Raw genomic sequence first — 13,464 nt, 5'->3', positions numbered from 1 at the left:
ATAACAGTTAATCTCTCTCTTTTAATTTAATCTCTTATAATACTTAATCAAAAACTCGAAAATAGTCCAACGAAGGGGCTACGATGAATATTCAATAAATCGTGAAAAATATTTTCCATAAAGTCAATATCCAGGGAGTAAATTAGGGACAACGTTTGTATGAAGAAGAGGTCATCCCCTATTGTCTTATGCGGACTACACACTCGTCGCGAGACACCCCGAGACGGGTCGAAAACGAGTTTGTACATACTGTTTCTCGTTTTGCTCTTCCTCGTCTCGTGTCGCGGTCCTCCGATTGGATCGGAGCGTTGCCGAGATTCTCAGCGAGAGACTCTTGACGAGTGTGTATAGCCGGCATTATAGTTTGAATGCCTCTCCTGGCACTGACCGTGGCAGAATATGGAGATGAGAGCGCGGCTTATCTCACTCCCCAGCGGGCAAGCGACTGCGCCGCTCGCTCCAACCACACGGCCTTTGGTCACAATACAACGCCAGGCGCACCAAACAAAAACTTAGGAAATTAACTGTTTTTAACTCGGAAGTGCATCGACCATGAAGGTTCTGCTGTGTTTTGTGGCGATCCGTAAGTATTTTTGTTAATTTATTAATTATGTTGTATTTTTTCCTTTTATTATAGAGTAAAACTCTGATTACCTTCCTTTTTAAACTACATATATGATGCTGAGGTCGATATATTTATTTAATATTAGTAGTCGAAATAAAAATTATATTTACAAGTAATATTGTTTACACAACATGCGATTTGCGCGAAAATAAAAAATTATTAAGAAAAACAAAAAAGTCATTGTGGAAAGTAGAGTCATAAAAATGTTGTGGGCGGAAATGTGTAGTAGTTAGGATCAAATCTACGAGTAGTTACATATTCGTTATATATATCTAACCACTCATGGAAGTCTGCTCTATGCAGTCTGTAACTACCGTAATTACGCAGGTGTATAACGCAACCACGATGTAAACAAACGCCTATTGAATTATTACTGTAAGCCTTTGACTTGTAGGTAGAACTAGGAGGGCTTCGGAAGGCATATTCAACGTGATTCTATTCTATTCTATTTATTTTTATACGCAACGAACTAAACTCTTCTAGATCTAACTCACCTAGGCAGGTAAATGCCGTACTTAACCGTAAAAACTTCATCGTATCTATTGAACGTTACAGTCGTAAAGTTCCCGTAAAAATTCTACTGTTCAAAATACTACCCAAAATAAACATGCCAAAATTAATGCCTAGGTATTTTCTGTGAATTCATGGTTCTAAGGGTGTTTAATAATTCATTCGATGTGTGTTGACAACGCATAGTAATTTTCTAGGTCAGTAATACATGCAGGTGTACAACTTGCCGGCATTATATAGTTCTTAGCTTATCATTGTTCGCGATTTAAATTTTATTCTTATAATATATGATGGTATAGCACAAAACACCGAAAAAAAAGTATTGAAGAGTCGATCTTAAATAATAAAAAAAACACTGTATACGATTATAATCTCCCATGGATATTCACCACACTGCCCTAGTTTTAAAAATATTAGGACTTTAGGTAATGTAAATACCTAGTATACATACGGTACTAGCCACTTGAGAATGATAATATTTATTAAATACATATATCTCTCATGGAAATGGAGCATCAACCTAACCAACACGATTAGATTACATAGGTACCAGATGTTTCTACTTAGCAGTGAGCCGTGTTTGCCCATTTCGATATAATAAACATGATTAAAATAATTAACGCAATGAACGGTTTATTCGTATAGAACTTCCTCCATTTAAGTAGGAGATATTTATGGCTTATGCTATTGGGTACAAAGAAAGCGAATTGATTAACACGTCATTTATCAAAATCTGTTCAGTAGTTTTGACTTGACACTACGCTGAAACACATGATCTTTGGAATTGGACATTTGCCCATTTCTAATAACCACATTAACTTAAATATGAAATACCTAGGTTATTTGATAAAAAGTCTTATTTTTTCTTGTAACAAGCAAAATAAAGCGCAATGCTTAATTCTGAGAACAAGGAAAACAGGAACTTAGTTTGACCTTTGCTCCTTCCTCTTAGGTTAGTATCCGCGCAATTAAGTGGTTCTGTACTCTATGTAGATACCTATCTCATAGACATGCTCAAGTAAGGAATTTGCTTAGTTATATGCTCATAATAATATACATACCTACTCGTACTTTAAGGAATTATGCAGTTCGCGTTCAATACTTAACTAATTAGAGCATGAATAAGTTGATGCTATCTTTCTTTAGAAAGTGAACGTATTTACAAACCTACCACTACCGCTGCCATCAACCTACTTACATAATAATGTAACGACGATATTTTTTTCTTTGTCAGTCATACGACGATAATAATTCAGACAACAATCTAAAAAACAAAATTAACTTCTGCTTACTTACACACTCCCCCTACCCGTACCCCAGGTAGAGCCGTGGACATCTCATTGGCACTGCACTAGTTAAGTGTCTCTACTCGAAATGAATGTACGACCAATTCTTACCCTCCACGGGTACTTAAACTCAGTTCCAGCTTACTAGTAGATGAGAGGATCGTCATGATTAGCTAAAAAAAGTAGTAACTATGATGGGCAGATACAAATATTTATGCCATACTGGCCATATAGGGAGTCAGAGATTAATTTGTTAAAGATCCCAGTAGGTAATGAATGCCTAGGTCTGCTACATTCGTGACGGGCATTTCGTGGTTGATTTGGCGGTTGGATTCCTCAGTCTTGACTCTTGAGTACTTAACCGACAAAGAAGTTGTGACCAACGTAAAATAGAATTACACAATGGTATAGACCTGAGTGTTTGTGTTGCAGTGGTGGGCTTGGCGCAAGCGGAAATGGGCGGCGAGTGCGATCTGGCCATGTTCTACTTGGAACTGGGCTGCACGGCGGCGCCGCGCGCCGACGACGCCGCAGGATGCCCGCAAGCGTTCACCTGCCCCGATTTACACCCCGACCCCACCAAGTGCTACTACCGGTATGTACCTGATTTTAGCAATAACTTCTATATTCTGAGATGACCGGGGTAATTTCTTGTAAGTTTTCCCTGGCTGTCGATTTGCTTCCTAATTTTGTTGAATTAAGTCGGAATTTGGAGAAATCTACGTTCATCGTGAATTATGGAAAATTTTGAGATAACAAAATAGCAGATTTTTTCATTGTACCTAGCCGCGGACACTATAACGTATATATAGACTCTATAGTTCCAGTAGCTACTTACAGTAAGTTTTTGTATTGTAACCGTGACCCAACCCTATTCATTTCATTTTTAAACATCCAAATTCGCAATCAAAGGCAGGGTCATCAAAACTTAAATGAATCTATTCAACCGGACGGCATTGACAATGACGGCTACTTTTTGCAACCACAGCCGTGGAGCGACGCGACCTCCGTGGCTTTCCGTCTGCGGCAGTGTATTGGTCAATAATAAGTATTATGTTAAAAGAGCAAACTACAAGTAGCCTCTTGACATAAACATTGGGAAATGCGAAGGCCTTGGTCGTACGGAGATAAATGATGTCTTGCAATTATACGAAAATTGTACATATTAGCAATATATATCTATTTATAAGAAAATAATATTATTAAATATCGTTTTTAGTTTTAATTAGATTTATATGTGTTATAGAACAATGCGATGTAGTGAATATTTACCTACAGTTCCCTAATAGAATATACATATTTTGTTTTCACCCCTATTTACTAATTAAATTCATATTTACGAAGAAATAATTGATTTCTTTTCTTCGCATATACAGAAGATGTTTTTATTGTTATTTTCAGAGGTGTGGCATATTCTAACAACGACGTGCTGCCCCAGAACCTGATTAAGAATCCGTGCTCGCAGCGCTGCACGTGCCAGGTGTCGGATGAGCCCCGCTTCGAGTGCGCGGCCGTCGACTGTGTAGAGAGCTTCGACTCCGACCTGCAGCAGTGCGTGGCCACCTTTGAGCTGGACTCCTGCTGCAGTGTGGGAAACGTGTGCGGTAAGAACATAAGTACTAAATAGGTCTGATAGTTTCTACTCTAAAACGTTACCCACCATCTCACTTAGTGTTATCACTATCCAAATTATTTGTTGACTTCTTGTTACCCACCTTCTGACTGAATTATTGTTAACTGTCCAAATAAAGCTTAAAGCGCTCAAGACTATTCGTTTACGTTTACTTTATCTCATTAGTACGTTAGTAGGAAAAGTTAAGAAGACCGACTACTAAAAGTTTATTCTTATTCTTTTTTACTTCTTGGGCAAACCATCGGTATTTTTATCCATCGATCTCATTGTTTGTATGTCAAAATTCAAAATTCAAAAATTTATTCTGCAAGTAGGCCTCAAGGGCTCTTTTACAAGTCAATACAACATTTATAGTAACATCATATAGTGACATGAAAAATACATAACAACATTTATAAATACAACAGCCAATACCTGGGCAAACATTACATTATAATAATCTTAAAATAAATTAATACAATACAATATAGATGTATAGTCTCTATGGTTAAAAACACATTAAATCTGGAGATGTAAAAGGTCCCCAATGTCAGAGTACTAATAATAATAAAATTTGGAGGTGTAAAGTCTCTCCAAGTGTCAAAATAAAATTAATACATTATAAATTAATTTATACTAAATAAATAAACCGCGTCTGGACTGTTAAACTAGCAGTCTCATAAACTAATGCTACATTCTGTACATAACTAGTATGTACCAAGTCAAGTACATTATACAATATGACAGAGACGTATAGTCTCCACGGTTAATACATTAAGTTTGGAGATGTATAAGGTCCCCACGGTCTGAGAAAAATAATAATACACAATAATAAGATTTGGAGGTGTAAAGGTTCTCCAAATGTCAAAGAATAAAAAAAATAAAAAATTGTTGAAATACATATTTCACGTCAAGAGACTGTTAAGCTAACAATCTTAAAACTAGTTCTACAGAATACATAACTACTATGTATTTAATATGTCAATATCATCATCAAAATAACTAAAACATAACAAACATTAATACATAAGGTTGAACAGCTAGAAACAACAGCGCCATATGCCTCTCCGGGACACTGCACGCCAAACTATTACAGCTTTTGAGACTGGATACTTGGCCATGATTCCGTGTCTCCCAAGTAGTCATCTATTTTATAGTATCCCTTTTTGAGAAGTGCATTTTTGACGTATTGCTTGAATGAAGTATAGGGCAGGTTCCATGCCTCTAAGGGTACTTTGTTATAAAATGTTACACAGTTTCCCATGAACGATTTTTTAACTTTCTGTAGACGAAACTTGTCAGTGCTATTAACATCCTGTACTATCCTGTAACAGTTCAGAATTTTAATCAATCTATGAGAACTACTTAACAGGACGCGTAGCCAACGTGCAAATCGCTTACGCTCCGTAGCGATCGAAACGAAACTGTCTCTGTCGCGTGTGTGATAGAGAGACCCATAGCGTTTCGTTGTCGTAGCGATAGCGATTGTCACCTTGGCTAGGCCGGCAGCAATTGAAACGCCACCCACGAAACAATGGCTTCCTAAACCGTCGTTGACGTAACGCCATTACTGCACCCTAATGTGTTGTTCAATGTGTGCAGTAAATAGCCGTTATAAATTTATAATGGATCCGTCTGCACCGAACAAATTCGTCACATTGAATAAAAGGACACAATTCTACGATAGAGTATTATCAAAGGTAAATGATAAAAAGCGCCCAAGTGCGAGTCGGACTCGCCCATGAAGGGTTCCGTACCATTTATGACGCATTAAAAACAAACACATTTTTAACACTTTGGAAGTGTCTCTCGCGCAAACTATTCAGTTTAGAAAAAAATTATATTAGAAACCTCAATATTATTTTTGAAGACCTATCCATAGATAGCCCACACGCATGGGTATGATGAAAAAAAAATTTTTTTTTTAATTTTATGACGTATTAAAAAAACTACTTATTAGATCTCGTTCAGACCAATTTTCGGTGGAAGTTTACATGGTAATCTACATCATATATATTTTTTAGTTTTATCATTCTCTTATTTTAGAAGTTACAGGGGGGGGGGGACACATTTTACCACTTTGGAAGTGTCTCTCGCGCAAACTATTCAGTTTAGAAAAAAATGATATTAGAAACCGCAACATCATTTTTGAAGACCTATCCATAGATACCCCACACGTATGGGTTTGATGAAAAAAAATTTTTTGAGTTTCAGTTCTAAGTATGGGGAACCCCCAAAATTTATTGTTTTTTTTTTCTCTATTTTTGTGTGAAAATCTTAATGCGGTTCATAGAATACATCTACTTACCAAGTTTGAACAGTATAGTTCTTATAGTTTCGGAAAAAAGTGGTTGTGACATAAACGGACAGACAGATGGACATGACGAATCTGTAAGGGTTCCGTTTTTTGCCATTTGGCTACGGAACCCTAAAAACGAATAATATACGAAAACAAGACAAATCCACATAGACTGGAATAAACTGTCATCAATTATTATCTTTGTCAGCACGCATTCCTTAGTTGTTGTTGACCGAAGCGTAGCGAAGGTCTACGTTTTGACACTTTTGACTCGGGCAATCTGCTTTCGTATGTCCGGATGTTCTCCTCTACAGGTCGCAATTCTCAACCGATTCGCGTGAAATTTTGTGACCATATTCTATGATTAAATAGAATTTTTTTATCGATCCAGTATTTGGAATTTTTTCAAAATGGCGGATTCATAGTACCTCGCGCCTAACCAAATAGCCGTCTCGTATCATAAGAGTTTCTTCCTTGTGAGACATGTTAACAGAGTTATTTGAGAAAAACTCAAATATTTTAGAACTCTGGTTTAGGGGGTATTTAGATATTTAGGTTTTATTCTAGAATAAGTAGCCTAATTTCACCATGTGACATATATCCATTCTTGGCTCAGTTGGAATACGCTCGCGTTACAGTGACGAGGTTCCGGGTTCCCATCCCGAACAATAAATTTGGTTTTTGTTTTTGGACTTTAATTTCCTATTTTTAACCGACTTCAAGATTTCAAAAGGAGGAGGCTATCAATTCGATGGTATGTTTTTTTTAACTCCGTCATTTCTGAACCGATCTTTAATTTTTTTTTGTTTAAATTTATATATATATACAGATTGGTCCCGTTTTTCTTAAAACTCAGTTCTGATGATGGGTTCCATGAGTAATCGAAGGAACTCTTCAAATGTGAAAGGCATACATATTGTGATTTTTGTATTTTCATCAACAAATAAAGCATTTACATTTAAAAAGGGTGACATTTGATGAAGTGGAACTGCTGATGATGATCAGAATGGATCAACGACGCTTAGTTTACGTATGGCGATTTGTCCACTTCGCTGTGTTTGTTAAGAAAATTAGATTTTTAAGATTTTTTATTTATTTCATTGTATGAAATTCAAAATCAACACTAATCTTTTATTTACCGGGCTCCCGCATTGAAGTCGTTTTTTTTTCCTTAAAAATTATTGATTGACTTAAGCTTTGTAGCAGGGAGAGAGAGGTCGCTGGATCTATCCCCTGAATTGTAACTTATTGTTTCTTTTTCCATTTAATTTCGTATTGTCGATAGATAAAGTGAGTCCGAAGGGCGAGATAAGCGCATTCGTTTCAGTTTTATTGTTTAAATTTTTTTTCACCCGTTAAAGTTCAAGGAGACGGTCAGTTGCGCAAGGTTGCGCAGGCCATGTTCAGAATTTTTCGGAACAGGTTTTGCACTTACATTAATTTATTAACTTTGGCTTTTCTATAGATTAGTTGTAGATCGGTATATTGATATTATTTTAGGAACAGAAGTTTAAACGTAAATGTATGTTATATTGCTTTAAGAGGCTGTCAACACCCAATGTCCTTGAAATTGATGTTACTTAAACAGTTTTTTAAGGAAGACTATTTGTTTTAGTCAAGTAAGAAAAATATATGTTCATATTAATTATATTTCAAAGACCGTGGTTGTACTCGATACACGATTGAACGAAATCGGCTCGATAGAAAATAATTGCAAAAATTGGTCTTAAAATCACAATTAAACGGTTTTATGTCTTTATTGTTTTGACTTATAGGTCTGCAATTAAATTCACAATTTCAAAACATTTATATCTAAACCGTGGTTGAGTAAAATATTATACTAATAATCCACTTTTTTATTTAAATATTTTTCTTATTATTCCCTTGCCCAGGCCCAGTAACATGCGACAGTGCTATCTCATTTACTCCGATACAAATAGACAGTGTGCGCGCTTTAGGTATTGACAGCCTCTTAATTACCAAAATGAATAGCATAGCTAAAAGAGGGAAACAGTTTTCTAGCATTTTTCCCCAGCCACGGCAGCAATGTTTCAAAATGGCTGTCGCGGCAGAAAGTAACGGTACGGCTCGTGGCATTATTTTAGATAATTTTAGTGTATATAGATTACTAACAGCCAGCGATGCCTGCTATAGATCTTGTCTACAAAAATGCAGGGCACGAATTTACAGGAGCACAGTGTTCCGACCATTTATTAAAATCTCCTGTTGACATTTTAGGAAAGGTATTCGTTGTAGAAAAATGTTATTTAGCGGATTAAATTACCAAATCCTATAGAGATAAAACACTACAAAGTGAAGCTCGGCCCTCCTTTTGCCGACGAAGATGGAGTATACTTTTACCATTCAGGGTATGACCGACTAACCGTGGGCGTTTGGAAATGGGAAGGGGAGTATTTTCTCTTCCATTCCAATTCTGTAGGTACTGTAGTTGTTAGCAAAGAGAATTTGAAATATAGGTTTTATTTTTTTATTTATTAAAGTTCCAACTAGTTTTAAAAAAAAATCGCAGAGTTCCATGTTTACTTACTGCTAAAGTCATGAATGGCTTAATTACAGCAAGGGTTCGGACTTATTAAAGTGGTATAAAGGTGGATTGTCAAAGAAAACTTTGAGCTTTGTAGCCACAATAAATTTACTGCCATCTTTCGAAACACGATTAAAGCTTTTAGAACGCTATTTGAATTTGATTATTTCACTGATATGTGTTAAATTTGATAAATATCAAAAAGTGGCGCCATCTAACAGATCAAAGGCCAAAGGTATAGCGACATCGTTTCGAGCGATGGCGCCATAACGGTTTCCGATATTTAACTAATTGAATACATATCAGTGAAAAACTAAGGATCAAAGTCAAATGGCGTTCTAACAGTTTTTAATAATGTGACGTCTCGCTTGCGCCAATACATGTACGGAGTATGAGCGAAATGCATGATAGTTATTTATCTTTTAGATGTGAATAACATTCGAATTGGCCTGTTAAGCAAACAGTACCTGGGCGACCGAGCTTTGCTCGGTTATAACTATTTATGGTAATATGGTGGTGTATAGGTATTTATGGTGGTGTGATAATCTTAACTACATTTTTTTACTAAATTAAACTTGTCTAAAACAATAAAAATTAAAAAATTATACATAAACTTGAACATATAAAAAAAAACAAAAGTCAGTCACCAGGCGAGATTCGAACCCGTAACTAAGGTCCGACCGAGACCGAGATTCAATTGGATTCTCGGCCGAGACCGAGAACGAGAATTTATAAAATAGAAAAAAAACGAATTTTGCACTAAAAATGTTTTATAATTGAAATTCAACGATTTATCAGAAAAAAGTTATCATAATCAATCCGTAGCGCTATTAAATAGTATTTTTAGGGTTCCGTAGCCAAAATGGCAAAATGTAACCCTTATAGTTTCGACATGTCCTTATGTCTGTCGGTCTGTGCGTACGTCACAGCCATTTTACTCATAAACTATACGATATATTTTATAACCTTTGGAACGTAGGTGTACATGTATTATGTAAGTCGCTTCTTAGTTTCGAAAAAAAATTGTAAAATATATTTTCAAATATATACTCCATATAAATGTAACTAAAAATTTAAAAAAATCATGTGGCTCATCATTAGATAGGTATTTAAAAATACATAAAGGTTGCTAAAAACGTTTTTTTTTATTAAGTAAATACTTTTGGAAATAATCGCTCCAAAAAAGTTGTGTGATCCCCTCTAACTTTTGAACTGGGAGAGCAAAACCATTTAAAAATATCTAAGTAATAAAGCTTAATAGGCAAATAATTTTTCAGGAAAATTATTTTGAATACCACAGTTCACAGGTCGGTTAAGACATTTAAGAGTTATAAAAAAAACTGATCTGCTTATTAAAACGACGAAAGTGCCACTAACGGCTTTTTTGTATTGTATGAAGGTACGGAACCTTCCATTATGCGTGGTCCGACACACACTTGGCCGGTTTTTTCAGTACGGATGTGGACAAAGAGACGTACAATAACAAAATAAAGAGTTCTATATTGTAAACCAAAATATCCGCCACAGGTGTCGTTTTGTACTTAGATACTGCTTTGCGTTTTCCCGTTAACACAAATATATTTAGTATCATAATATCCAGTGTCATCTTCTACTCACAACAAGTTAATCTAAGTTACATCCCGATAACAATATACACTTATTTATTCATCAATAACAATAACCACAAAACGAAAAGACCTAAATGAACTAGTCATTACTTGCAACCGCGCCTATCGGATCCCAACACTTAGTATTTGATAAGTAATTGGCTTAAAATGTGGGTACGAAACCAATCAAAATCACAAAAAACGTCACACCAACCGGGCGATGCAACCAGCGGGTGGCTAAGAAACGGGCGCTCGTGCAGGGAAAGTTCAAATTCACCAATGATAACTCATTGCCTATTCTCAGTCTCGGCAAGAATCTCGGCCCATTTTGGCCGAGAGCCGAGACCGAGATCTCGGCTCGATTTTTGGCCGAGAATGCCGAGACCGAGACCGAGATCTCGGTCGGACCTTACCCGTAACACTCATTCCTAGCCGTCCGCGTCTTAACCCGCTGGACCAGAGGGACAGTGGCCGGCAACACGAAATTAGCGACCATATTCTGCGTCGAAAGAAACACGCATGAAAACTCGAAAACACGCGTTTTCCTAAACATAAGACTAATGTAGATCGATTGTTTACCCCCAAAACCCCCCATATACCAAATTTCAGCGAAATCGTTAGAGCCGTTTCCGAGATCACAGAAATATATATATATATACAAGAATTGCTCGTTTAAAGGTATAACATTGTTTCGTATGTCCGTCTGTTCTACTCTACAGGTCGCATTTCTAAACCGATTTCCGTCAAATTTGGGTAGGTTCGATAATAGGGTGGTTTTTAATGCGGGGTTTTTTTATTCTAATATACGTAAAAAATATTCCTAGCAAAATGTAGAGCAATTAAACGTCATTTAGAAGTCGCTATAAATGAAACAATTCTGCTATACAAAATTGTATGAAAATAAATTGACCCATCAATATTTGCTTTGGAAATGTCTTTAAGGACTTGTTATAAGTTTTATTAAGTACAAATGTACGAGAATATTGCAAATCACAAAATCATAGCGAGTACAGCGACTACTAAATCATTTGCAAATGAGTTCAAATTTGACACATAGATTACTATTCCATAATATAATAAAAGGAGCCTTGTGAAGATAAAATCTATTCCACTTTTTTTTCTATATATACAAAGTTGGACCACCCTATTCGATAATTATGTATTTTTGTCAGTATAGTTTTTATAAATTCTTCTAAACAGTAGAGCCATGCATTTATTCACTTTTAAGCTATGCTCGCGAGGTCTACAGCTCACAGAGCTACTAGTAATAATAAGTGAGTTAGAAATAATAGTACATTTACTAAGTCCATTTCCAATAGGTAAAGACGCCATCGCCAAGCTAGCGACCTGCGAGATCGACAGCAAGACGTATCGCGAGGGAGAGTCCTTCGAGCCTAAGGACTCCATGCAGAGCTGCGTGTGTACGCCCCAGTGGAACGGGACCGTCAGCCCCGCGTACTGCCGCGACATCAACTGTGGCGTTGAGATACACTATCAGAAGAACCTCCTGGACAATTGCGCTCCGATCTTCTTCAAAAACTCACGCAGTTGCCCAATCGGTTTCAAATGCCGTAAGTATTATTTCTTCTTTTCCTGTGCAAAAATTGATCTATCGTTATAACTTGGATAGCCGAAATAGATTTTAGAAATCTGGGTTCACTGCTGGCTTTTTCTTTTGGACTTATCATCATCTTCCCCGCGTTGTCCCGGCATTTTTCCACGGCTCACTGGGAGTATGGATTCCGCTTGACAATTTATCCCCAGAATTGGCATAGGCACTAGTTTTTCGAAAACAACTGCCATCTGCGACTGGTAAATATCAAATGATATTTCGTACATAAGTTTCGAATAACTCATTGTTAACCCGCGACCTTCGGATTAAAAGTCGTACGCTCTTACCATTAGGCCATCAGCGCTTTGGCTTTTTCTTCTGGACTAATTAAAACAAAATTGTTATGCTTAGTACCTATTAAAAAAACTAAATTCCGAATTCAACTTTTTCATATGTATATTGTTATTGTAAATGTTATTCTTTGTTTGTAATATGCTTTAGGCATAGTAGAAATGTATTAGCGAATCAGGGTTATTACCACGAACACCGAAGTTCGCAAATTGCAGGCATCTTTCTCTGTCACTCTATTTAGACTGCGTTTCCATCAGAGACGAGGAACGCATCCTCGCACATATCTGGTTGATACGCAGCCTTACACTTTAATTGGTAGGCCTTCTGTTCAGGGTTACATCAAGAATGTAGTTTCTCTTGGAGATATCTATATATTACTTACCGCAAGTTATTAATCGTTGTCGACTATGTGTTCCAGCGGCATCGGACACAAAAGTCGTCCGCGGACTAAACCTGAAGGCGGTGAGCGCGCAGTGCCTGTTCGGGAACGAGACGCTCTCAGTCGGCGACGAGGTCACGGTGGACGAAAAGTGCACGCGTTGTGCTTGCGAGGTGCCTCCCTTCGTCTCTTGCACCCAGCAGAGCACCTGCAGCTAAACGACAACACGATTACCAAATGTGCATCGTCTAATAAAAAGCGAAGACTCCCCGCTGACGAGGTGAATGGCAACAAGTAAACAAGTCCTACATGCGCCATAATACCTGCAGATAGAGAATTAGCACCACCAACGAAATGCTCATCATCTTATTATCCTGACTCGCTGCAGTAACGACAACTATACGCGTGCGACGCGACGTGTTATCTTTTGTGTTTTAAAAGCACCAACTGGGTATATACTCGTCAACCCTAAGATTATTATGCTCTTTAAGTTTGGGGACGACAAATTTTAAGAAAAAGATCCCACTGTAGTCCCTTTAAGCAGTAAGATAGCATAAAATGTCCGACGTATCGGTAGAAAATAGCTTACTTACTGCTTTGGTGTGTAGACTAGGTATGTACTCTATGTAGGTTAGTGATATTATTGTAATTTTCAAAATAATTGCTTTTACATCATTCGTTCGTTCATAGGTATGAAT

At 36.9% G+C, this 13,464-nt stretch overlaps 1 protein-coding gene across 1 annotated transcript; it reads left to right on the top strand.

Moving 5' to 3' along the window:
• Window positions 1-421: 421 nt before the first annotated feature.
• On the top strand, window positions 422-13,298 carry LOC133516353 (uncharacterized). The gene is made up of 5 exons (XM_061849259.1): window positions 422-583; window positions 2,854-3,016; window positions 3,823-4,025; window positions 11,804-12,055; window positions 12,806-13,298. Exons 1-5 carry the CDS (start codon window positions 553-555, stop codon window positions 12,982-12,984), a joined length of 828 nt encoding a protein of 275 aa, XP_061705243.1. The 5' UTR covers window positions 422-552; the 3' UTR covers window positions 12,985-13,298.
• Window positions 13,299-13,464: the final 166 nt, after the last annotated feature.

The sequence above is a fragment of the Cydia pomonella genome, chromosome 3 (assembly GCF_033807575.1).
Source record: "Cydia pomonella isolate Wapato2018A chromosome 3, ilCydPomo1, whole genome shotgun sequence".
NCBI lineage: Eukaryota > Metazoa > Arthropoda > Insecta > Lepidoptera > Tortricidae > Cydia > Cydia pomonella.
The sequence above is the reverse complement of the archived record's forward strand: the minus strand, read 5'-3'. Positions and strand labels throughout refer to the sequence as shown.

Excerpts from the sequence above, each read along its gene's own strand:
- LOC133516353 (XM_061849259.1), top strand. The coding sequence starts at position 553 with ATGAAGGTTCTGCTGTGTTTTGTGGCGATCC. Across the intron at positions 3,017-3,822 it reads CCCACCAAGTGCTACTACCG|AGGTGTGGCATATTCTAACA; the intron begins GTATGTACCTGA and ends TGTTATTTTCAG. Across the intron at positions 12,056-12,805 it reads CCCAATCGGTTTCAAATGCC|CGGCATCGGACACAAAAGTC; the intron begins GTAAGTATTATT and ends TATGTGTTCCAG.